Source organism: Corvus hawaiiensis, chromosome 7, assembly GCF_020740725.1.
Source record: "Corvus hawaiiensis isolate bCorHaw1 chromosome 7, bCorHaw1.pri.cur, whole genome shotgun sequence".
Lineage (NCBI taxonomy): Eukaryota > Metazoa > Chordata > Aves > Passeriformes > Corvidae > Corvus > Corvus hawaiiensis.
Genome location: NC_063219.1, coordinates 17,570,284 through 17,597,295, shown reverse-complemented (window position 1 = coordinate 17,597,295; position 27,012 = coordinate 17,570,284). Strand labels below are relative to the sequence as shown.

The 27,012-nt window shown below is 37.5% G+C and overlaps 1 protein-coding gene and 1 long non-coding RNA gene across 6 annotated transcripts in view; one reads left to right on the top strand and one right to left on the bottom strand.

The window, feature by feature from the left end:
- The window catches only part of PDE11A (phosphodiesterase 11A), a 118,399-nt gene that overhangs the window by 55,380 nt on the left and 36,007 nt on the right, over positions 1–27,012 (bottom strand). For 2 of the 3 annotated variants that reach the window (XM_048309402.1, XM_048309403.1), the window contains exons 3-10: positions 18,292–18,381; positions 16,021–16,161; positions 12,534–12,598; positions 8,336–8,468; positions 5,857–5,932; positions 4,398–4,465; positions 3,936–4,028; positions 1,230–1,280 (exon numbers count right to left, since the gene is read on the bottom strand). In XM_048309402.1, the coding sequence (XP_048165359.1) occupies positions 1,230–1,280; positions 3,936–4,028; positions 4,398–4,465; positions 5,857–5,932; positions 8,336–8,468; positions 12,534–12,598; positions 16,021–16,161; positions 18,292–18,381 (717 nt within the window). Of the gene's footprint in view, positions 1–1,229; positions 1,281–3,935; positions 4,029–4,397; positions 4,466–5,856; positions 5,933–8,335; positions 8,469–12,533; positions 12,599–16,020; positions 16,162–18,291; positions 18,382–24,312; positions 24,420–27,012 lie in introns of those variants that run through there. The other variant, XM_048309404.1, reaches the window with a different exon arrangement.
- LOC125328536 overlaps positions 1–27,012 on the top strand; it is a 120,480-nt gene that overhangs the window by 59,788 nt on the left and 33,680 nt on the right. For all 3 annotated transcript variants that reach the window (XR_007204755.1, XR_007204753.1, XR_007204754.1), the window contains exon 2: positions 3,068–3,185. This is a non-coding gene — a long non-coding RNA (uncharacterized LOC125328536). The remainder of the gene's footprint in view (positions 1–3,067; positions 3,186–27,012) is intronic.

Here is a 27,012-nt window from a genome sequence, read left to right as displayed (position 1 = left end):
CACAGTGTTTAGCTCCTTTTGCCAAACACTGAATACAACTTTTTGCACACACAAAAGTATTTCCTGTAGCATTGGAATGATCTTCAAGCAAGACTTCAGTAATCTCATCTTCAGCACACACAAGTTTGGGTAACCGTACCAGTAACTACAATGAAGGTAGAATATTATACCCTTATCACCAGGTATCGATACAGAGTCTTAAGGCACAGCCACCATTTGGGCAATAATCTTCAAACTAATTAACTAGCAAGAGCTGCCCTTCCTCAGCCCAGATAACTCATCAGTATCAGCTCTATGCCAGCCATGTTTTCAAGAGTAAGAATTACCACCCAAGAGCTATTTTGCAGCCAGACAGATGCCAGGGTTCCAGAGCAGGGAATGACAGCAGCGTGGGGTCACAACAGTCCAGATCTCCTTCCCAGACTTCACTACAGTCTCTGATGCACTTTGTGTCCAGGAGACCAACAGTGATACCCACCATGAGAGCCTCCCAAGCAGCTTTGAGGAGCCCTCTACCAGCATTGCCTCCTCATAGCCAAGGGAAGCATCACCAAGTTTCCCAAGTGCCTCCTCAAGCAGGAAAAGACAGTCTATCACAAAAGCAGCTCTGGATTGCTGGCAGTGATTAAAGATCAAGGTCACTGTTCCCCCCACTCTCTAGCCCATGGAAAGGCAGGATTCAGTGAAAACATGTAATTATTGGTCCCTAGCAATGCTACACTCAGAACACATCACTTCCACATTCTGCCCAGGGTTCTTAGAGGAGTTAGAAGATTCCTCATCTTTCCATCCAGCCTTCTGACCCTATGCACAATCAAGATAGAGAATGTTTTGCTTTTTTAGTAAGCACAGGGCAGCTTCCACGCTATAAGCATGGAAAGTCTCAAGTTCCTCTCTTTTTCTCTAGTCTCTCCCTCATCACCTACATGGTATGACTTCCCTGTGATGGTTCCTGCTGAGGAGGCCACCAAACCCACACTGACATGCAGTGCCAGTAGCTGGTGCTGGCACAATGGGACTTTGCTGCTGTGCACCCACCACTGCAGCTCTTGACCCTTTGAAAGACATCTTCCACCTTCCCTACTTAACAGCCTAACATGTAATATGTCCTTCATAAATCATTGTTAATTAAGATTTTCTGCTTATGATATAAAACTTCTCTCAGATAATCTACACTAATATTAATTTACTGTTATATTTTCAGAAATAAGTAGAAACTTAAATCTTACCTTGAATTTATCAACTTCTGCCTTCGAACATGTTGCATGATAAGACAACACCTGCCCCAGAACAAAAGATAAAAAACATTTTCATACACTTGACGAGTAGAAATATCAGGGTGCTGTACTGCAGTCTAATCAATTATGTTTACAGTCAATTTAATTAGCATTTATGTGATAATTCAGTTCTGATTGACAGCACATAATAGCTAATTGCAGGTTATCAGGCAGACATTTGGCATTTATATTGCAGGGAATTTTATAGGGAATAACGGACAGTAAGTAATTTAATATTATAAGGATTCCTACATTATTCTCCTGGAGTTCTACAATCAAAAGAGAAAGAATTTAATGTAAAAATAACAGTAGATTTACAGACTTTTAATAATGCCTTCTGCTATACTGAAAAGCTTAATGCCTATACTAGTGGCACATCACTGCATCCAAATATCAGCACCTCTAGGTGCTATATCTGACATTCTCTTCAATACCATTCTGGAGATGGCAGCATCAAATAAAATGCACAAAGTACTGTACACGTGCTCTTATTACCTACTAGTATGCATCCATTTATATGTAGTACATTCTATCCTTATGGGATGATACAAACATTGAACAAGCACTGCAGAAGGTGCAAGAGCCATCCTGTGTTCTGGACCCACCGCGATCTCTGTGTATGGGACAAGCTGCTGGTCCATGAGGGAGCTCCCAGAGCCAGAGCACTCCCAGCAAGGACAGGTCCTCCTCCCCACACTGCAACACCCAACCTGCTGATGCGCTGTGAGCTTTCATACATGCTTCTCATTTTGAAATAATTTTCATCTATGAATGTCTCTGTTATTCATACAAATACCTAAACTGTATCTCATATGGCTTTGACTTGCAATACCTTGTGGCAGTAAGTCCCAAGATATATTTACTCTTATCAGTTTTGGAGATGCCACCTTTTACAGAAATTCATTCCTGCACTATAAAAGAATAAATAACAAACATAAACTCATTTATTCTGTACCCCATTTTACTTTGTATAATTGTAACATCACGTCCTTTCTCGAATAGTATCTATTTTTCTGTCCAACCATATTGCAACTTCTCTCAGAAATTGGTAAGATTAGTCAAACTACACCCTCTGCTATGACAGATGACGCTTAGTACCAAAATTCTCATCAAGCTTCTCCTTCTGTGTTCGATATATCCCTCTAGATTTTTACAGTCTTCCTTAGTATTTGTTATTCTAATCTTTTAATCATTTGGATATGTTGTTTCCTTAATATAAAAGAAGTATTTAGCCTGGCTTTGAACCTTTCCTATAATTTATTTATGTTTTTCTCTTCTATTTATTAGTCAATCTTATCAGAATACTATATGAAAACCTGTATCAGTATATCTGGATAAGAATCTTATTATGATTTATAAAAAGGTGATTTATTTAACATCTGATATCAATGTAATTTTCAAGTGCCTTTCATTGCCATTATAGCTAAATATATAATACCAATGAAGTAATCTATTAGTGAAAAATGAATCCACAGTCCTTCATCTTATGCCATTCTACTGATCAGTACTTTACTCCTGCATTTTCCATCACTTTATGCAAATATTATCAAGAGCTGTTGCCCATTTATAGAAATAATTACTCTTCATTGAAGAATAGTGACTATTTCTCAAATCTATACTCTACATGTAATATATGGTTATTAGTCTTTTTTTAGATCAAAGAAAGAAGCTGTATTTTAAACAAAAAATTCTCAATTTTCTTTTATTTCAGTAGCAAATAAACTTCTATATTAAGTTTCATCCATGTGTATCTGTGTGTGACATCCAGCACTGCTTGTTTTTCTTGCCAGCAGGAGCATTCATTCTAAGGTGTCACATTGCACAAATATCTCAGACGTACGAGGAACTTGCACTTATTCATGGCTACGACATGTAAAGTATAAGGGATCTTGCAGGAGGCCTGAAAAGGTAAGCTTTTAACTTTTCCTCCTAAATGGATAGATATATACAAATAATAAAAGAAATCTGCTTATGCTTAGAATTTCTAACACCAACTGTCTTACCGACTTTGGAAAGCCTTAATATGCCTGTGTGCATCACAGGACAGAACCCCACTATGCAGATTAACATCTCCAACCCTAATGCAAAGAAAAAAAAAAAGCTCCTTTATAGCAATACAGTTGGGTTTGATTTTTGTTTTAATGGAAAGAATTTCATATCTCGTTCAGGCCAATGTTATTTTTGTGGTCCTTATTGTAACGGTGAGTACTGGATAAACTCAAAGGAGTTACACAGGTGAAAGGTGCACACATCAGGGATAACTAGATCATTTTCTTCTCTTATCACACGTGAAATTTAAAACAATACCAATATCTTAGTGATGTTACCCTTTTCATCAGAGCAATGTTTTAAGATTAATCAGTCTTGCATAATGCTTTTGAAAGATCTGAAATTTCATTCAAACCGCTCATAATTATTACTGTAGTAGGAATAATGTAAATTTATAAAGCTACCCTCAAAACTCCAGGCTTTTTTCTCACTGAGATTATCTTTAATATGATAATGTTTAAAATCTCCAGATACATAACAGATGGCAGTGCTATATTGTTGAATCTGGTTGGAGAAGTTTAAATTAATTGTAGGTTTTTTTAGTATAGTGGGCTCTTTTACATGTGACACTTAGGAGAAAGAAAAGGTTTCATGAAAATGTACACATACGTCAAGAGCCACAGACTGTTTTGCCCAGGATTTCTTCACTTGGTCATACATAATTGTGTTGTTGATACCCAGGCCACAAAAAATAACAAAAGCCTAAAATTTAAAAGAGAAAAAAGAAAGTCAAATATGAATCAATCATAATACAAGCACTAAGATGAATACTGGCTTAATCATTAAAAGAAATTGCATGGAAATATTAGGAATAATCATGTTTAAACAGGTTATCTTAGGAATGCAGGTGAGTCACTGGCCTCCAGATGAGACATTAGAGGCCAGAAACTTGTTTTAATTAGGATGCCACCTTCTAAGTGAGGATTTCTGAGAATTAATGTCAAACCACCAATATGGACAAGATATTCTCGCCCCCTCCCTGGAGTGGACTGAAGTGGACTGAAGCAGATTACTCACAAATACCAAATCCTACTGAAAAAGTATGTTAATGCTGAACTGAATGCCTCTTACTTCAAACAGTCGCTGGTCAGCATCGTCAAAGGATTTCCCATCAAGCCTGTTCAACACTTGAGCTACCCCTTTAGAAAGAGTTAATATGAATTATAATCTTCATTCATTAATTCACAATGCAGAATGCTTTATTCATTGATAAAATGTGAAACATGTATTTCAAACTGAAAAGGAAAATGCAAATATTTATTCTGAAAATCACTAAACAGACAGACGTGCAATAGTTTGATTGTTTTGATACCAGTACTTTCAGCTGTTATTCCTTCCTCTCTAAGTATAATACTGCAAATCTAAAAGTTAGTCACAATGCTCTTCACAAAAGGTTAAAGATCTATTCGAGAAAGAACTTGATCACTTTGCTAACAGCAATCATATAAGTTGTCCTAAAAATTTGGAGTTACCAATATAACTTGCTGAATCAGTACCTTCATTCCTAAACTCTTAGTTGGTTCAGCATCATCTGGGTATGTAAACCCTTTTTCACTCATGGCTGGCTCATTAATTGACTGAACCAATGAAAAAATGCATTTTCTGAACTAATACTGCTTGCTACTGCAACAAACATTTCTATTTCATTTAGCTACAATAAGCCCTTAGAAAAACACTGTAAGAGTAATCAGCTGTCAACAGTTCAGATTATTTCTGCTTCTTGAAGATAATGCGCACTTCACAACAAACAACAAGATGTATTTTTAAAAGACTCAATTCCCACATCATCTCTGCTAAAGAAGCTCAAAGATCCTGCATAACACCAGTGCCTTCAGCAATGCACTACTGATCTCAGCTCTCCCTGACAGCCACAAGGCACAGGGATCTAACTCTTATCCTGACAGTATAAATTGCTATTGCTTTGACGTCAGTTCTGTGGAAAGTTAGAAGAGGAATCTGGCACTGTTATTTCCAAATGCTCCTTTATGTGCCAAAAGCAGGTAATACAGGGCCAATTCCTGGGGTAGCATAGCTGCAAAGCATCCTATCAAACATCCCATAGAACTCTGTCACATCCTAATCCAGCAACCACCACTGCAACAGGCAACTCCAACCGCCGCTACAGCCCCTCCAGCAAGTCTTCCCCCACTGTGTCTATAATTTATCATCAGAGGAAAATGACCACTTTGCTTGACTGCAGAAACAGTTGCCCATGTACTAAAGAGGGAGACCCAAGAAAAACTTGAATGCATATAAAACATTTTTCACTAATATGGTTAAAATTTCTGTTTTCATCTCATTAAAGTTCAACACAATATAAAACTTAACAATGACACAACTGGAAAGCTGAAAAGTCCATACAGTATCCAAGTCAAAACATCCCTTCTTGGATACTTAGCATGCATCCTAGGTACCGTAACTTCTTAACAATATTCAGCTGGGAAAAAGAAGAAAAAGGAACATAGAATTAAAAAGACAGAACTAAATTTACATTAGCACAAAATTTATGCAGCCATGAGGAAAGTCTTACCAATTATTTGGTGGGTGCTGTTCCATATAGGAACACATAGAACAGATCTTATGTGAAAGCCAGAAATTTGGTCAGCCTAAAATGTAGAAATGAGAGCTTCCATTAGTGGTGCTATTTGCAGCCTTATAAGTCATAGTAATAGAAATGTCAAGGAGTAAGTTTACATTTATAAATGTCATTTCATATGAATCAGCTCTCAGAAACAATTTTGCTGAAACTTCATTCACAGTGACCAAAAGCCATAAGGATTAAGGCATAAGAAAAATTGCCAAAGAAAATACAAACATTGGCTTCTTTGCCACATAAAGCTTATACTATTTGACTCTGATTTGGCACTAAAGACAAATTACAATTAAGGCAATGTCCGGACAAATTCTGGATTACTTACACCGGCGGATTAGCAGAGATAACTTTCACTGAACAAGTTTGCCTTAGAAATACTCTTCCCAATTGTCAAACTGAAATTGGACTTACCAAGGCAGTTCTAAAAGGAGGCTTACAGGAAATACACATTTTCAGAAGGAAGGTGAGAGTAAGTAGGGAATTGTGCAGAAGTGCAATTTAGTAAGAAATGGAAGGATGGAGCCAAACCCTAGATTTGAGATAGTTTTGTTCTGATGATAATTTACTGCCTCGTTTATTGTTTTCTATCTAATATAGTATACAACTTCACAATTTAAGTGTCAACTGATTCTCTCTTTTCTACAGCTAATAAGCTTTATTCTTTAGTGTCACTGCTGAAAAATCTGATGAAAAGAAAACATTTTCTCAGAAGAGATTAGAATAAGAGAGTGGTATGAGTCCACTCACAGAAGATCAGATGTTCTCTTACTAAAACTGCCACTGCTAGAGGCAGTCTGTAATAGAAGAAAACTAAAAGACCAGCAATAATTCATATATGGGAAGCAGGATGGCATCACTGTGATCTCCCAGCTAGCAAAAGATGTAACTGAGGTTTTAATTAGATTATTGCCTATTTATACATACTCAGAACTCATCACTGAAATCAGTGTGGAGTGCCACCTAAAATCCAGGGGAGTGGGGGAATAACTGATTCAGACGTATGTCTTAAAATGAACTGCAAAATACTTTCGCATTAAATTCTTGGTGAATGAGTTGAAAATTGAGCATTAACCTTTCCAAATGAGAAGTAGTGTTCTGAGAAGAAAGTAAGAGATGATTTTCAATGGAAGCAGAGAACAGAATATCTGTTCATAACTACAAATGTATGTTTGATTCTATCTAAGTAATAAGGGATACTATGTTCCTCTTACTACTCTTGACTGAAAAAACAACTGACTAGAAAATCTGAATTTAAGAATTAAATTTTCATAGAAACCCATCAAAAGAAAATAATTATTGCCCTTTGTACCATTTTCTTTTTCACTATCTAAATTGGGCAGTGCCTCCAACTTCTAAAGGACTAACTGGGAAACAAAGAAGAGACAGCTGAATTATTCAGGACATTATATAATACAAGTACAATTGCAAACATCAAGGACTGGCATGCTTTATGTTAGCATATCTAAACACCCCAGGCATTATCTGTACTGCTTGCAATTCCGAACAGATTAGCATCAATGCAGTTTTCTTTTATACTTTTACAGCGGGCCTCTTTTATTTTTCTTGTTTCGAAAAATTCTGCTGGTTTGAGAGATAATCCCTTTAATGACACATGGAATAAAACTGGAACCAAGCAAACTCTCAGCATGAAACACTTCCAAGCACACTTACTGTAGTGAATATATTTTAGGAAGCTTTCTGACCAAGGCTGTCCCCTGATTAATGTGCTGCCCAACTGCTGGCCAAGTCCTCCATAGTAATGCTGGATTAGAATTCAGTGAAGATTTTGTCCTTCTATATGCCTCTACCATTTATTTAGATGTTAAGTATACTTACATTTTTATCTGCAGCTACAGCTTTCTAACTGAGGCTGGAATGAATACCTTAAGATACACAAACAACTTACATTGGGAGTAATATGTATCTTGAAAAATCACCCAATCCAGTGTGTATTTGAGCAAATTAAATGGTTGGTTGGCTAAATTAGATCACAAACAACATTTGTCTCTCTGGATACCAGCTCTGTTTACACTCCGTGTGTGTACAGCCCCAGTCACCCCAACAGCTAACAACACTGGTGCTGCTAACACTGAACACCAACAAATTTTCAGCAATAAAAATCACTTTGCATAAATATCAAGGCAATTGGTAGAGGAAGTTATCACTTATAAATAGGAAAAAAAAAAAGAATCATGGGCAAAGTAACTGCTTAAAGTCATACACTAATTCAGTGATCTGTGTTTACTGTATAAAGCCATATCAACAACAGACGACCAGAAGGACAACTTACTAGAGAGAAAAGATAATTCAAAATAAATATTCACGTTTCACAGCCACTTGGATATAACGATAAAATTGTGACATTAGTTGCAGTGCCCAAAAGTAATAAATAATTACATTTGTAAAAATCTCTCACCTCAGCATCAAAGCGAGGATCCTGATAGGCATCACTGATGTTCACTGGGAGACCTGTGGAAGCGACGAGTTCAGCAATGCTGTTATTTATTAGCCAGTCAGAATAAGATGATTTTTCCATGCTGTCTTTGAAACTATCAAAATGCAGGGCAAGGGAAGAAAAGAATACAGTCAACGTTAATTGAAAGTCCAGCATGTCTTACATGCACATTAATAGAAACAGAAGAACCATTCACAATTATTAATGGTTAGCAAAAATTAACTGTAGAAAAAGAATTTGGTATTATTGAAACAGTACCTCAAAAATTCTCTCTTTTACATAACTCTTTCTATTGAAAATAGCACTGGTGTCTCAAGTAAATCAAATATTTGATAAATTTTACCTATGAATCAACAGTGGGTTATGTTGTAAGTTTCTGTATGATACAGGCCTGCTCATGAAAAGTAACCAGATCTAAATCATATTTTCTGTAGAGCTACCTGAAAATATATACTTTTAAGATTTTTTAAATTAATCTAATAATCTGGGATATTTTCAATTCTCATTTTCAACAATTTTCCTGTCAAAATGACTTTTTTTCCATTTTGGCATCTGGCATCTGAAATGCCAGATCTGAATGGCTGAAGAAGGGATCATTAAATAAGTCTTAAATCAATACTGCAAGCATATTACAGCAGGCGGATCCAAGTAGTCACACAAAACATGAAGGTTTCCTTTTCTTTTTACCTGGTTGAGCTTCTTCTACAATTATTGAGGGGCTAGAGAGCTCTCTCTAAATGAGCATAAGACACTAGAATTATGGGCTCAACTCACCACACTCTGCCACAGCTTCTCCAGAAAACTCAGTGTCTACACAGACCTTAAAGTCCTCACCTCATACCTCACCAAATCAGCAGGAAAGTTCTCATTGACTTATTTCAGGCAGGTTCTTGACATTGGCAAAGTCTGGCTACTCATGTGTGAATAAAAAAAAATTCCTGTTGTCTTAGTTTTGAGAAGAAAGCTGGTAAGTTTTCAACACATGAGAAACATTACTTAGAAAAAAGTTATTAAGAAGCTATGGAGAAGACTACAATAGCTTGAAGCTTTGCAGTAATGCTCGTGAATGAAAGCAGGCTGCACGGTAGAATCCTTGAAAGACTTAATCAAAGGGAAAGGATTGATTTTTGTTGCCTGCATTGATTTTCTGGAGACTAATTCAACTACGCCACTCATCTGAAAGAAAACTTAATATTCTTAAAAGACTATAAATAAAAATAATAATGATTCACAGAAATCTAAAGGAATCAACTTTCATTTGGGATAAGAATTTTGAGTGATTGTAATAAATGTTATGTGTATACTTTGACAGAGACCTTTACCTAAATATAATGGGTTTTGAGCTAAGTAAAAAATCACATTTATAATTTAAAATTTAATTCATAATTTAATTTATTTCAAATACTTCAGAATCAAAAAGTCTTTAAGGATAAGGATCTAATTTCAAATATATAGTTCCCAGTTCATAACTTATCTGAATGCTATTACCATGTGTATATAAGACACATAAATCAAGACTGCATTATGGGTGTCAAGCATTTTAAGCAGCAAATGAATTCAAGTAAAAGAAACAAGATAAAATTCATGAAGAAGTTTTAAGAGTAGGTTCTGTTACGTTCCTAACAAGTACTCTACACCCATACTCTAGAAGACAGGTGCGTCATCCCAGAGACAGTGGTGGTAGAACAGTTGAGGGATTTCAGCACTTCCTCTATACCAGCCCCAGTGGGAAGAGCACAGATATTTTTGCCCACACAACTCATACTCTGGCCCAGGCAGGTGACCCGTCCACTGCAATTGGTACTCAGGTTAGAGAACTGTCATCTCAGCTACCTGCTAAAGTGTAACCTCATCTGCCAAAACCACTGCTTCTGTGCAGGAAAGACACAGTCCGCACATTCCATCAGGCTCGTCTTCTTCTAGATCATATCTGAACTGAGCCCTCAAGGATTCTGAGATTTATGTAATATTTTTTTTCAAAGGGAGAGAAAATTTAGGGGACTTGGCAAACTTGTACTTCAAGAACAAAATCACTGGCAAAAACAAGAGCATCAGTGTGCCAGTATGAATAATAAACAAACTTGATCATGGTGTGTGATGAAAAATTGCAAACTGAACAGATAAATGCAAGTGTGGCCTTGCAAGGTATTTCTTTACAACCAACAGCAAAGAAAATAGATATGAGTATTTATTATGATATTTAGGGATTAAACAGGTGAGCTGCTATCAGGCAGATAAAAGGAGGGCAAAAGAAAAGCCAACTTCTAAAACTGTGTGAGAAAGTATATTATGGCATGAAAGTCATATTGTCTTAGGCATGAAAGTCATATTGTCTTAGAAGATTCTTTCTCATTTAGATAAAACTTATAACGAGAACTGTTCCCAGCCAAAAATCTCTTTGGATTTCAACTAAAATTTCAAAGAAATAATATTTTTCTTAACTGCTGTAATGATGAAGAAACTCGTCTTGCCGTTTTTTTCCCACATGAAAAGTCTCATGACTTTACATCAGTTACAGCTGCAGAATGTAGAATGAAAAGGGCAAAACTCACTAGAAAAATGTTCAAATGTCAAGGGCTCGCGGCATTGTTCTGTATCCTAAATAACCTTTCTTTTTCCACAATAGTGCCAATAACTCAAGCTGTGCCTGTGCTAGATCCAAATTTGCCATCATATCTGCCAGTCTAACCTTGGTCTTTGTAAAACCAACTTCACTCCCCACAGGAAAAAAAAAAAACAAAGAAAAAGCAATACATCTTTATATTAAAATACACAGAAACATACCTTTATGAATCATATAAAGACTAGTTAGCAGGTGCATGTGTTTATTCATGTCTTGGACTAAAGTTAAAATAATCTTGACTTGACTACATGCAGAGCAGGCTACTACAAACTGCTTTGTGGCAACATGCTAATATAACTATGGTAACAAGAAATAAACCAGCTTGGTTATCTTGACACCACTCTACATTATTTTGACTAATCTGGCTACAGATCAAGTTTGAGAAAAACAGGAATAACAACCACATCCCTTGATTCATACTCCTGTCCCCAAATAAAAGAAATGTATTTTCACCCCCTAGGAAAGACCAACTGTTACTCTGAAACTCTTTGTCAAAAGCAGTAACTTGTGAATCCCAGATGAATCAACAGATTATTTATTCATATTCAAATCTTCCTATTTTTTTATTGCTTGTTTTCCATTTGCTTCACCATTCCCATACCAGGACATGGAAGAGAGATAGCTTCTACCCATATTTCTGTGTGGCCCTGGACTCTGCTGTCAGCTTGCATGTCTTAGAAATTTTCTAACACTACCCATTTTTCTGATGCTGCAAAATCAATCCATGAAAAGGTTTATCATCATGACAGTCATTTGATATGGAAAATTCTCCTTCGGAATCAGCATGAATTAATTTGCATAAAACCTGTATGATAAACACTGAGCCCTGAAAGATGGAAGAAATGTTCTCACAATAGCCCTGCATCTTTATCTCCTCATTTGGTACACAGGACATTTTATGTGAACTGCTACCAGTGGTGTAACCTGGTAGGGATTGATATAATAACCCCACATAAACAAAAAGCTTTTACTACTTTAAATTTGCCCTTTATAAATGTTTAAATACAGATCCTACCAAGCAAAACATATACTTCTGTTTTGACTGAAGATTTAAACAAGATTTAGTCACAGGAACACAGTTTCTAGGAAATACATGTGCTCTGAGGTTTCTAGGCTTTCCAATTTGACAAGAGCAGAAATAAAATTTTTCTGGAAACCTCTCAACACAACTGTACAGTGGCATTTTGTAAGAGATAACAATCTAAAATAATTTTGTAATTTTTACCTGCATGTTATCAATGAGCAAATATAAAAAGTCAGTTTTTTCCTGGCTTCTTACCTGAGACACTGATACAATATTAGTGCATATATACACACACCAACATACATATATAAGAAAACATAGGCATGTACATTTATTCTAGCAAGTCTTCAATAGAAGCAAGCAGGAGACTTGTCTGTGTAAAAAACGTAGGCTCACACTCTTCAGTCAAACCTACACAAAGCTCCATAAGAAAATAAAATCTTGACCAAGCAAACTTTAAAACTATGTGGAAAATGAAGTTATTTATAACCACAGAAGACATGAGCACTAACCTGTTGTCAGTATCAGCACTGCATTTTGGAGATAACAACTCAAAGGATTTTGTAAATTTCACCACCTGTCACAAAAGAAGTAACTTAAAATTGTTATTAGATGAATAAACATCTAAGAAAAGAGTAACGTAAGGTTCCTCTATTTAAACTGTATTTTTATCCAATGGTCTTAGGATAAAAATACAAATCTGTATTCTTTCAACAGAGAATTCATGTTCAAAATACACACTGTGCACAGTTCCCTAAAAAACAATATCAAATCAAATTATATCATTAGATTCCTTCCGAAAACTATTTCCACAAGAGTATATGCTTCCCATTTAAAGGCTTTCAGAACATGAATTATGGAGCTTTACCCAAACTTCTTTTTTTAAATCCAGGAAAATAAACAGAAAGGCTGCTTTGCATTACTAACTGCAACCAATCACACTTGAACATACGTGTCAGGAGCACATAAGTGAAACATCTTAAGAGTGGCTAAAAGTGACACAGAACAGAGGCCACATTTTTGGATGTGTCCCCATCTTCAGTTCTGAATCATAAAAGCTTTCTGCAAAATGGGCAAATAACAGTATTTTAGACAAGGTTAGACACTGAGTTACTCTAAAGAGATCTATTTCAATATATATGTTAGCCCTCCAAAACAGGGGAAAGTCAGGAAAACAACTGTTTTGCCACTTGTAAAAATTACCAAGTGGGTGGCAAGATGCTATTCTCCTACTCCAAGTTAACCTAAGATTTATGACCATTTAGAAAAAGTTTAGGCTTTTTGTCCATATTTCACAACTTAGTCTAGAGGAATAAGAACTCATTGCTTGTGGTTTGGCAAAAACCCCTCCAAGCTCAAAGGCAGAAATAGTACCAAGAGCAGAAAAATGAACTGCCACCCACAACTTGCTAACACAATGGACTTTTCTGTGAAAAACAAAAATCATATTATAAACACAGTGACATTTCATAAGAATGTAGTAGAATTGTATCTTGTAACAGTAAAATTGGGGAGGGGGAGTGGTATTGGAATCTAGAAAGAGAAAATAAACTAGAAACATAAAATTCTATAGTAGAGAACATATAAATGAAATAAAAACCTCGATCTTGCTTTTAGGAAAGCTGGTATAATTTAGGGCATACTCCACTTAAAGTTCTAAATTTTTATTAACTTAATGAAATGTGAATCATATGTTTCCTCCAAGGAAAAGAATGGGGATTTTTTCTGCCATACAAACAAATGTAAGATTCTGTCTCTGACTTGTCAGTCCCAGCAACAAATAGTTAAGTGCAGAATCAGTGAATACAAAATAATACTTGGGTAGAAAAAAAAAAAGATATTACAAACAATATTTTATCCTTCAACTACTCCTCAAATCAGTAGAAAGGAGGGCAGCTTATATTGAATAGTCTGAAAACACTGGAGGGAGCTACCAATATAAAGGCGGCCACTTATTTTATTACTAATAACAACACTTATAAAAACTTTAAACATGTTTAAAGAGGCTCTCATACCCTATGAATATCAGAACTGTAAAGTCCCAGTGAAAGCCCCTGCCAAAACTGTGTGAAAACCAACTCTTGACAAATGCTTTCATACAGTTTACATCCATCTGTTCAACAGAGCTCCGCAATGAAATAATTACTCATTGGTCAAGTGGATGGAGCAATTGCAAAAAACCAAAAATACTTCAGTAATGCTAGAAATTGTGTCTCCACTTCACCCGCTCAATTTAAAACCCTACTGCTATCACAAGAAAAAGTGGCTATCTTGGCATTTGCATTCATGTGCCTTTTCTAATGGATTTTGTGTTACTTCAGGGAAAAATTACTAGGGCAAAATAGCAAGAGGACTTATCTTTTTACAGCAGTTAAATTATTTAGAAACTGGAACTGATTCTCAATATTTATTTTGCAAAGTGAAAAAGAAACTTTTTAAAATGGGCAAACATAGCCATTCCCAAAGAGACCCCTGCCAACAACTAAAGTGAGGGGAAGGAACAAATCCCATGGAACAGTAGCCACCAAAAATAGCTGAGAAAACTCCTTGTGTTGCAGGTTCAGCCCTCACTGTCTTGCTTTCTTCCACACTACACGGGATTTCACAAAAAAGCATTAATGACACAAGTTCAGAAGCTGATTACAGTGAAGACACTTCTGAGGCTGCTGTAGACCCCACTGAGTTGCTTAACACAAAGGATGGTCACTTAAAGACTTGATGAGTTTATTTTTAGCTGTTACTTTTGAGTGACCAGTAGTTGGACTGAAGATGTTAAAATACTAGAATAGAAATTATGTGTATCAGTTTTCCACACTTACACAGCAGAAAAGGTTAGTTTTAAAGATGAGCATTAGAGATTTGCTTGATGATGCAACAGTTTCTGGCTCTGAAACTGCTTTCAAGCACCACCCATTTGATAAGTCAATAGCCTGAAAATATTAGCAAGGTTATAAATTCCAGGTAAGTGTAAATGAAGCTACAGACAGGATTTTGCTTTTCTTCTTGTGGCTATATCATGAAAAAAAGGAACTGAGCAAATAAACATTTGATAACAAATTAGGCAATTTTTCTTTTTTAAGCAGACCACAAGAGCACCCTGCTTCTCAGCTAGGCAGTTGTAGTTGCTCTGTAGTAAGGCCTAATTCCATCACACAGAAAACTGCAAATCACAGTGTATCACCTGGACCACACCACTGACTACTTGATCCATCAGCAACTTACAGACATCCATTAAATGCCTTCAAAACACCATGAGGAATCATAAATTGTATCTTTCAGTTTCCTTTTGAAAAAGTGACTCTACTGGTTGTGGCTGGGATGGGATTAATTTCCTTCATAGTAGCCTGTAATGGTGATATGTTTTAGTTTTGTGATGAAAACAGCATTCATAACACAGGGCTGTTTTACTGCTGAAAAGTACTTACAACAGTGTCAATGCCTTCTGTATTTCTCATTCTGCCATCCCAGTGAATAGCTTGCAAAACAGACTGGGAGGAGACACATCCAGGACAGCTGATTCCAGCTAATTAAAGGGATATCCCATACTAAAATACCATATGACATCATGCTCAGCAGTAAAAGCTGGGGAAAGTTACCAGTACATGTGAAGAAGCCCTGCTTGCCTGGAAATGATGGATCGCCTGCATGCCAACTGGAAGGATCATATGCATTCTTTATTTTGCTTTGCTTGTTCATACAGCTTTTGCTTAACCTAGTGAACTGTCTGTATCTCAAACCACAAGCTTTCATACTTTTAGCCTTCCAGCTGCCTTCCCCACCCTACTGGGCTGTGTAGGGCTTAGCTGCCTGCTGGGATTAAGACAGAACAGGGGTGTTGATAAAGTTTCAAGCTGTACCCAACTTACATTTAGGAACAACACATTGAAAAATACCTGCTGTCCAGTACTTACTATAATATGCAACAGCCTCACCACAATAAGAACAGCTACTCCACCACTCAAATATTAATCTTTCTACAGAATGTGCAACTATACTTACTGGTGATTCAATATCCTCCAGAAGTAATACTGAGCACCGCTCACACTGCAGGAGAGTCTGGGCTCGATGCATAATTTTCTTGACAATTTTCTCTAAGTCAGTCTGTTCCTCAAAGAGGTCATTCACTACTTCCAGTAAAGCCTGTATACAAGGACAGAAAACTCTTGTATTGGTTGTAGAATTAATAAATACATGAGACATTGCAAAGGAGGCATCATATCTGGGATTGATTTTAATATGAGTAATCCATTGAAATCTTCATTCAAATAAAGTTCTTAATGATTATGGCAGCAAAATTGAAGTGGGAGTATCTGAAGAAAGAAAGAAGTATTTCTTAGTTCACACCTGGGCACAGTCTAACTCTTAGCAAACAATGCAAATCTTTCAAACTATTTCATTTTGTTCCAAAACTGAAGCAATGGCTTTAATACAATGCACTATGGACTGAGTTGCTTGATTTTATATATTGAATTTGCTAGGACATTTAAACTCCATTTTATTCTCTTATTACACATTTTGCATGTTCAAAGCTGGAAAGGAAAAAACCCACATCAATACTTCCATATTCCAATAGCAGTCTGATCCAGTCCTCACCACTAACGTGTCTGTAAAATACAGTGCCTTAAAATGAAGGCTCTCCTCTCTCATTTCATCAACTTAAAAAAAATACAGGCCATGTTCTTTCTTCCCATGAGCCCAAAGAAGCTTGCTCCTTCCTTTATTCTCATTTAGGGCACTGACACTAAAGAACATCAATATAGGTAAGCATATAAACTGTAGTGGTCTTAGCTCTTCTAACATAGTGGTCATCAGCAAAATGTTGGTCACAGTCGCTGGAAGTTGCCACCATTAAGGTCTGGCTTCATAGGGAAGGCACAGTATGGGCTTGTCCACCCCTTGGTATTTGCAAACTAACTTCAGCCATGGACTAGGCAAAGTTAAATACCACCAATAGGTCAGAAATACATTTATGTACAGGCTACCACATAGCTGTCCAACAGCAGTGATATTTTAAAAAAAAGAATTTGAAAAAAAGAATCTGTATCTCCAATTTACTAGAATTTACCATTTTCTAATGAAGAATGAGAATGTCCCTAACACTTTTCTGCTGCATAACTGTCTCAGAAGATTAAATGCTGACTCCTCAGAAGTCTGTAGTGTTCCCTGCAGCCTGGAAATCTGCAGCAAAATTTAGGTCTGTGTAGTCAGACAATTATTTAATTGAACATCAAAAAAACCACAAAAAACCCCAAAAGTACCTACCTATCAACCAACCAACCAAACTTTGGCAGAAAATCTTTTTTTTCCCCACAAGTCTCCTCCAAGTCTCTTCCCTAAAATATGATAGTATGTTGTCAGACCGGGACAGAAGACAAGCTCAGATGCCTCATGACCCTTAAGTATAAAGGTCATTAGAAAGGGCTATTGTTATTTTTTAAAGTAGTGGAAAGCATTAGTTTTCATACATGAAAGCACCAAAATCACGAATATAAAAATGCCAGAGCTCAACATACAGACCCAGACCACTGTAGTTACCCCTACCTTGTGAAGGAAGAGTAGGTTCAACACTACCAGAGGTATTTCTACTGAAGTTTTGGACATGTGATCCAAGCTAACAAAAATATAATTTCCTGTCATTGCAGAAAGGATGATAAAAAAGAAGCCAACCATTATTAAAAACCCCTCAAAATTACCATTTTGTTTCTTCAAAAAAATAAAAGACCTCTCTGACAAGACAATGACATGGGAGCTCAGCATTATTTTCATTTCAGAGCCTTCTGTCCCGATGCATGCATGGCACCAGAAATCATGAGTATGTATTCTATGCAGACACGTACTCTCAAAACCCTTCACACAGAGGGGTTTTTTTCTTGCTCAATTTTATAAAGATACATCCACATTATTTGCACATGAACTGAATATTAAAAATTCAGGCTGGGAAAGGCTTGAGATTAGTAGAGTTTTATGAGAGCTTGAATCTCTGCCAAAGTAACACTTTCTCTCCTGCACCATCTGTGCCACAAATGCAGTTGTTTCAGCACTACGGAACGTGGAACTGACATCAGGAAACAACAGCCACCACTACAAGCGTACTTCCTTCCCACACTCTCTTCTTGCTGCCTCAGTCAAGATGGGCATCTTTTGAAAATACAGTTTTTCAAATAAAACACAGTTAAAACTGTCTGCTTAGCAAACACGTACACATAGCTGGAACCTGCAAGAACAAAAAATAAAAGTTTGCTATTGGTCCACGACACATTTTGCACTTACCCTGCTTCTGTCGTATTCCTTCCTTGAAGCTGCAAATAGCTGGGCATTGGATATGGCAATCCCACAGAATGGGAGATACATCTGCATCACCTGGTATGGAAAGAAACTCACAGTCATTAAAAACAAATGCAAATATCAAGAGCAATTTCTTACTAGGAAAGAGACCTAAATTTAGAGGACACATTACAGGAAGGTCTCAGCTCACTCTTCAGCAGAGTACTGAACACAGAATTATCATGGGCAAGGCATATCAGATGGGTGGAAAGAGATCAAACGTCTAGGAAAGAACAAACACAATTAAGTTCACAGATCCCAGAAGAGAGGGTCTTCCATAATTTCTCTGGGAAACTGTGGATTCTCCACTTTATAAAATGCCTTCTGAAGACTACTTTAAATTACTGTAGACATTACAGCTTACCTAGAAAAATATTCTTTATTTCTCTGGACTGCTTTTTTATTCTGAGCTCAAGAAGCAAGCTCAAGTCACTGATGCCATGAAGATTTTTGCCTTTTCTTTTATACCCCTGTTATACCTTTTTACAACTTCTGTATTCCCAGTGCTTTTTGCCTACATTCTTGGACTTGTTTGTCAAGCTAAGAGACTAAACATTTTAGAAGCTTCGTAGCTAGGGATCAGTGTGCCCCAGACCCCAAGGTCCTCTCCAGAACACATTCTGCAAACCAAGATAGAACCATCCAGGAGAGGGTTCCTTAGGGAGAGGGGCTCATTCGAGCCTCTCATTGGGGAATCTTTGATAGATATGCTAATTAGTAAAACCTATAATGTTATACCCAATGTTGGGGACACAGATAGACTCGGCAGGGTGCATCTCGATGCATATGACCTGGACGTGTACACCTAAGGATCCTTAAAATAAATACCAAGGTAAAATCCCTTTTCCCCTTCTAACCGTGTATGACTCTTGATTTTAAGACCAGGAAAAGGCATCATCACATTCCTGTTGAGGAATTCTATATCTAGAGGATATAGATTTTGAGAATACCAGCACAGTGGAACACAGCACATTCTACACCCTTAGTCAGAAAACTGATTGTCTTCTCAAAGAAGGTTAAAAAAAAAAGTTTAAAGAACATGCTTGAAAAACTGGGCCTTAATGCATCATCATACATTAAAAAAGACTGAAAAGGAGGGTCTGAGAACATAGTTTGAGGCACCCAAGATCACTTTAGGTTGGCTGTGTGAAGCTAGTGAACTAGACCAGTCAAATAGTTGAATACCTGTAGGACTGGCACTTCACACGGATAACAATGGATCAAAGTCCAAACCCAGCACTTTTAAGCCACATACTGGTAACAAGTCTGTAACATACTGCCACTGCTGAGTGGTTCCCAGGCAGAGGTCTGAGACTTTTAGTAAATTTTACAGCTGCTGAATAGCCCTAACATTTGCAAAGCCAGCGGGAGTTAAGGCACTTTGCTGTTTACAGAGCCAAAAGAATGCTGCAGCAGCGAACCTTCCTTCTCTTTGGTCTGTCTGTCTGTTGTAAGAAATCCTGTCTGTGACAAATTCTGGCATTAAGAGAGTGGCATTTGTCTTTGAAATTCTCTTTAATTAGAAAAACACTGCTCACCCAGAGACGTGGGCTATTGAGACTATTTGAGGAAAGAACCCAGAAGAACAGAAACAGCAGCAGCTGCTGTTATACTTTATCTGCCTTGAACATCCCAAGGGTTACATATCTACTTAGTCTGTGTTTGAGTAATGATGAGCCTTTGGAAATGATCTTCAGATCCTCTGAATTTTGTACCTTTACAGCTGGCACTCTGTCACAGTAACTGCAGACTTTAAGGGTGCACACCTATACAGCTAATTTGGAAGCACCCTACTGTCATCCTCTTCCCTTCACTATTGCCTCCAAAGGAAAATTACATACTTTAGACTCTACAAACACTCATCTTTTCGAAGAGGGAGTAATTAAAGTATCCAACTCTCACACCAGATCTACAGGACAGAGTACACAAAATGAAAAATAAAGTAAGAGTGTAAAAAATTGGTAAGGGGGATTAATTTTTTTAATGGTCAGAGTTTCTCTGAGAGAATATTGCATATTTCAGTTTAGTTTTTATTTCCAAATGAAACAAAAAACCCATCTATATTTTCTTGTAATAGTACTAAAAACCACAAGTAAGACATCAGAGCAGAAAATGTTAACTTGAGAAAAATCTAGTCTTCAGTGAAATTTTGAACATCATGGTGAGACTGGATACATTTTTACTTAATAAGTAAATACTAGTATTTATTGTCCCCACGATATCTCTATTCTCTATTCCCAAAATTAATGTCACCCTGTGACAAGCACACGAGAAGCTTATGAACCTTCAGGCATCACAAAACCAGCTAGAAAAAATGTCTTTTTAGCGAGAAAAAATTACAGCATTGCAATATTGAAAACCACTGCTCTCTGGAACCCAAACTCCAAGGCACTGGCTCTATACAGAAATTAACATTCATAAAACACTGTTTTATGAAATGTTAAGAGTCTGGAAAGCCACTGACATACATCACTCTTTTCACCACTCAAACTAATTGTGTAAAGTGCAGCACAATTAAGAAAGACACCAAGTTGTTTAAGAAAACCAGTAAAAGAAATTAATAAATGTCAACAACTATGAAGAAAAAAACCAAGAAAAACCTGTCAGGTAGAGAGGAATCACTCAGTGGTTCAATTATTCCTGGTTACCTAAGAAAGGTCGACGAAACAAAAGCCTACTGTTGTTCCTCTTTAGTACTGTCTGAATGGTAAAAGTGACTTTTCTCTAAACCACTTTTGGCAAATTGTAATACAGCACCAAGTACACAAAGAATGAATAAGTTTCTAATGGTAGCTGAATTTGAAATAAGACTTTTTTAATCAAAATTGCTCAATGGGATAGAAAGCAGTTATTGCATTATTATTTCAGATTACAGATTTAAATCTGCAGTATTACGACTATTTTACAAGCACCTCTAAGAGGTTTATGCTATGACTGTGGACACTCCATACAAATATGGAATAACGTAATATTCAGCTCTTCTCTGTCTGAGCCACATACTGTAAGGAGCTGGTGTTTTTATGCCAGATTCACATTTTAGGGATTTTCCCTCCAAAGAGAATGTAAAAAGTCGAGGAAATGGCACATAACACCACGAGACAGACACATCCTTTTCCCCATTCCTTTTAAGTGACAGATAACTAATTACTAATTTCCTGTGCTCCAAGGTAAAAACTGGCCCAAAAGCTGAGCATGCCACATCCTTCCATTACACCAATGCACAAAGTATTTGTGTGGAACTCATAGAAAAACATGCAATATACCCTTCTGAAATATATAAAATAAATTGCTTTGTTAAACTGGCTATTAAAAAAATTAGTTTTGAAGCAAAATGGAATATATCTGAAAGAGAATTTCCTCCCACATCTATTTTCAATTAATTAAAGGAAAAGATTCTGCAGATTTATTAAAGTGATTTTCTAAGAAAGCAAATAGGCAGAATTAAAAAGAAAAACAAAACCAGCTTTAACAGATGTGCCTCATTAAATTATTTTGTCTAATAGGATTAGTTGCAATGATTCATCACAGTACTGTGTGACATATTGACAAACACATCAGTGAGTATGTAATAGTACATTTTATAAAAATGGTGTTTAGGCTGAGTAACAACCTAATGAATGTGCTGAGATGTTGAAAGAGACTAGTTTTTGTTGGTTTTTTCATGACAACTATAAAGCATTCAGATACAGTAACTGCAGGTTAACAGGTTTCTATTGTGAATTACTTGAACATTCAGGGTCCAGGTTGTAGGGACTCAGTGGGTTCGGTCGGGACGGACGGAGATCTCTATAGTCTGATCTCGGAACATACGGTTTATTGCAAAGGGCGTGGGTATAGGGGCACCGCTTAGAGCTGCAGCTGGCAGCTCTGAGCAGGCCCAAGAGAGCAAGAGAGTAAGCGAGTAAGTAAGGAGAGAGAGAGAGCGAGAGCAAAGAGAGTGAAGAAGAAGTAGTAAGAGTGGAATGGAATAGAATGGTGAAGTCCTGGTTACAATACAATAAATCATCTTCTGTACTGAATATTCTAATTGTCACTAACCAATCTAATACAAGATACAAATCCTATAGCATTTACATACAGCCTATAAGAGTTCTTATATTACCATAGAGTGTTACATCTTAACTTCTAAAAACTACTCTTTGGACCCCTTCTGCTGAGCTAGTAGGGTCTGCTCTGACCCTTGGACCTGTTTGCAAGCAGAGGGTATTGTTCAATCAAGAGGGAATTACCTTCAGTCGGCCATACCATTGTTTTCCAGTTGTTCAGTAACTAAGACTTGGTATTTCAAAAGTGGCTTTCATTTTGATGTCGCCTGTAGTTTTCATATTCCCAAAATCTTTTGTCAGGCAACCATATTTATAAGGCTTTCCTGTTTCATCTTCCCCAACACCAGGTGATCTGGCCCAGTTTCTCTTACTTAACCCTCCAATAAGTATCCTTGGGTAGCAGCTACACTCACCTCACAAATTCACAGCAGCATACAAAAGCTAAAAAGCTGTGCTCACAAACTGTTCAATATTTTATCAGGGCAGGAAACCTATGAAAAGAAGTAGTAGTAATGGGCACTTTCAAGAGCTCACTTTTTTTTTAAAAATTCTATTATTTCATTATTGCATGTTAGGAGTATTAAAACACAACTACCAAGGGAAAAACCAGTATAATTGCAAGAAGTTTTAGTATTCAGTTATGTAACTACTTACATTTTCAGCTAGGTCTTGACCACGACATAGCTTTACTTCAAAACTACACCAGTAAGATCAAATGACTGCCTTGACCATAGTCACTTTTGGCTTCCTACAGGATATATTCCCATTGCTGTAGTATCTCCACACGTCTCCAAACTTGTATCCCCAAAATTAGACAAATTAGACCTTCACAACCCACAACAAGAACTGACGCAGGAGCTTAATATTTGGAAGTATAAAGCATTTCCAGATTCTGCAATATTAACTACTACGACAAGTAAGCTACAAACTGTACTTGTTAGTGGATACTTTTTCTTATGGCATCAGTTCAGAAACAGCAGTGCTCCCTCAGAATTTTAAAGGGCAGTCTTCCATATGTTTCCTCTCCATAATCACAGTTTTACAGGCCAAAAGTTCCACACCTGATTATACAGTTGTTTGGGTGTGTCAGCACCTGGACACCTACACTAGAGCAGCACAATGTCTTGAGATGTGACACTGATTTTCCTTTCATTTGGCTTTTCATAGATGATGAGACATAGAATACATGTTAATAAAATGCTTCTTAGAAATTCCTGAACTTCTTACCAGTTCCTCTGAACTGCTAAAAATGAGGGTTTCTTCTCATGAGCTGGGTTTGGATTTCGCAGTAACTTCAGACATAATACAAATCTTTTTATCCTCAGAAACAAGGAGACCTATGGCCAAGCTCTTTCTGACAATGCCTGTCATCAAGAGATACCACCTTTCCCTTCACTGCACAGGCTGGGGATGAGGGTTCTTATGGAACCTGCAAACTCTTCCCTTGCTGCATAAGAAAAACCCCTCCTGGTTCAGCTGCAAAAGAAGGGTATTTTCTAGAATTGTGCACCTCACAGGAAGTAAATTTTGAAATTTTCCCTAATGAGAGGAAGGTATAAAAGCAACAAAGTTGCATGCGTGCAGACCTGCAATGCAGAAAGTTATTAGCTAATGGTGAGAAACAGCCAGTGCTGCAATGGCAACACACTGCAGAGGTAAAATGTGAGCTTCACGCTTGCTGGCTGGAAAGCAGCCCTGACTTCAGCTTCAGCAAATGCAGTGACATTTACCCTGCTTCCTCCGCATGCGGCTTTGCCCTCACTGAGCCTTCTTGGAGAGCACACGCTGCTGTAACAATCCAATATAGTCTAACTCACGGCTTCTGGCATACTCCAAGCACCCCCTGCCTGTGGTCAGAAAAGAAAACATTTCTGATGTCTGACGGAAGAAAGAAGCCTCTCAGTAATGCTTTTGTACTCACTCTGGCACAAACTCCAGGTTGAGCTCTCAGCAAATGCCTGTCTGGTTCAGTTGTTTTCTTTAGTGGCCACAGGAGCCACTTCTCTTTACACAGCTTGCTTGGTGAGCCTGTGGGGAAAGGAGCTAGTACAGCCTTCCTAGAAAGAGAAAAGAAGTCCTTTCAAAGGAAATGTTTTTGCTATAGCTTAAAGTGATAGATGTTTTGTGGACATACTTGAAACCAAATCAGGGAAGCCAGGTGCCCTTTGAAACATTTCCTAATGTGTTCAAAATAGGTTCAGAGAGTGAAATATTCTACTGAATTCTGAAAGCAACAAACCAAATTCAATTGCAAAATGGTTAAACACAAGCGTTCATCCAAATTCCATTACCTCCTGCCAGCTGTGCAAGGTCCGGCTATCCGCGCATCTGCTAAAATCTAATTGTCATCTAAGTTCACAATTCTCAGAAATATTTACCAAAATGATTTTTCCACCCCAAGCATGGAAAGAACAATTGGTTGGTAAAAACACTCCATGAATTGTGGGCACCCAAATAGGGTACATAGCTCCTGCTTGTATGAGTGAACCTGCAGAGGCTCCTGGGCCAGTCTTCTACTGCCTTTTTTTTTTTTTTTTTAAAGTTCCTATTTGCATGTGGTTATTAATGCAGTACCGAAAAAAAGCGCTAATGCTTGCAAACATGCAGCAGCACCTCTGCCCTCTAAAGCTCACTATCTAACTCTGGAAGCTTTTGGTGTCTGTAAACAGCCTGAAAAGGACCACGGGAGCAATCCTTCAGCTCTGACTCTGTACTTGTCTGCCTCATAGAATTACTGACACACATTCAAACGAGATAACTGCGTCACCAGACAGATTACAAAACACGTCTCTGGTAGGAGCAGACTTATTACAGCTTTAAAACCCGACTCCTATGTAGGCCACTGTCCTCACAAGCCATGGCACTGGGAGACTGCTGCATGCAGGACCAAGGGGCAGGAAAGGGTGGGAGTGCTCAACCTCTGACTTTTTGGCAGGCCCCACCACTGTCCCCTGATTGCTCAACATAACCTCATCTTCTCTCTTTTCTGCTATGCAGAAACTTTAAACTGGGAAAACAAATGAACACATTGAACTTGGTTTACAATAACACACTTGTAAAACTGTTTATACAGTCAGAACACATCAACTAATCTTTTTTTTTTTCTGGCAGGTATTTGAACATTTCTTGACCCAGTAACTTTACAGCTAGATATTATCCGTAACTCCCCTCACTAGCAGCGGCTGAAGCTCAAAAATCTAAACAAGCCATGCTGAATTATACTGTCAAACAAACAAAAACATTGGAAGTGGCTATTAAAGCTATTTTTAACAATATTTGGTAAGACACAACATTTTAACATTGCATTAAATTTAGCACTCAGCATAAAGTGAAAAGGAGAATAATTGTACTGTGAATTTCCTTACAGCACCTCATTTTAAATGCTGTTGCCCCAAATGAATCTGAAATATGAAAGCATTTCTGCTAAAGTCTAGAAAGCCAAAAATAAATATATGTAAAATGGCTGCTATTCTAGGATCCAATCATCTGATCTTCTACATGCAAAATCCAGCTATTTTCACTGGAAATGTCTCCATATCTTACACAAATCTGAATTAGTGATGCCCACTAAAAAGCCCCATCCCAGCAAACACGTCAAACTGCTACTCGGTTATTCAACATGTGATATAAAGCCAGGATTTCCAGAAGGGAAAATGAGGACAAGAGGAGGAAAAAAGTTACACAAGAATAACAGTGGTTCTATTAAAATCAGAAGTGTATGAACTGAAGAAGAGCAGAGGTAGCACATAAGGAGCATCACCATGCCAGTGCAAGCACCTACAAGGCCAATGCCTGGCATCAGCACTCAGTCCCTGGGCTTCAGCAAATGCACATAAAGCTATTAAGCAAGGAAAACTCAGCTTGCAGGCAGCCAAAGGAAGGCTGCAAAGTTACAGTAGTATGATTAAACCAGTGAACCAACATGTTTCCACATCATAAACATACTAACAGCCATGGAGATTCTCACTGCAAGGGCTACTGAGGACTCCCAGATCTGGATGGTGGAGATATGTGCTATGTCTGTGGGACCACCTGCAGCTAGAAGGCCATTAAATCAACCCAACAGCTATTAATGATGTTTCTTTATCAACTCTAGAGTTTCCATCCATTGGATATTGTCAGGGCTTTGTAGCAAAGTCTTATAGAGAAATGCTAAGCAGCTTTTATTAGTTCATCTGAAATAAGAGGGATAAGAAGCATCACAAAAGGTCATGAATCCTCTAAACCACAACTCCTACTCATGAATAAACTTCCTCTCCTTCAAAGGATGAAGGTCAGCTACATATGAAATATCCAAATTATATCATCATCTTAAAAAAAAAAAAATCAAGCTGAGATGATTCACAGATGACATTTCACCTGTGTAAAGCTTTCCAGAGAGACCAAGAGGGGCTGTTACTGCCTGGCTGCTCTGCTCTGCCCTGTTTGAAGAAGAGTCACTAGAGGCCAGCCCCCAGGCACACGAGCCTGCAGCTGTTATGTAAGGCAGGCAGTTCTGCAGTGCCTAAATCTCAGTGTCTCAAAGCACTTTGGCAGACCACGAACAAAGTTTTACAGCAGCAATGTCAGGTTGTAATTTTTATCTAGAGACAGCAAAACTGAGCCAAAGAAAAATTAACTG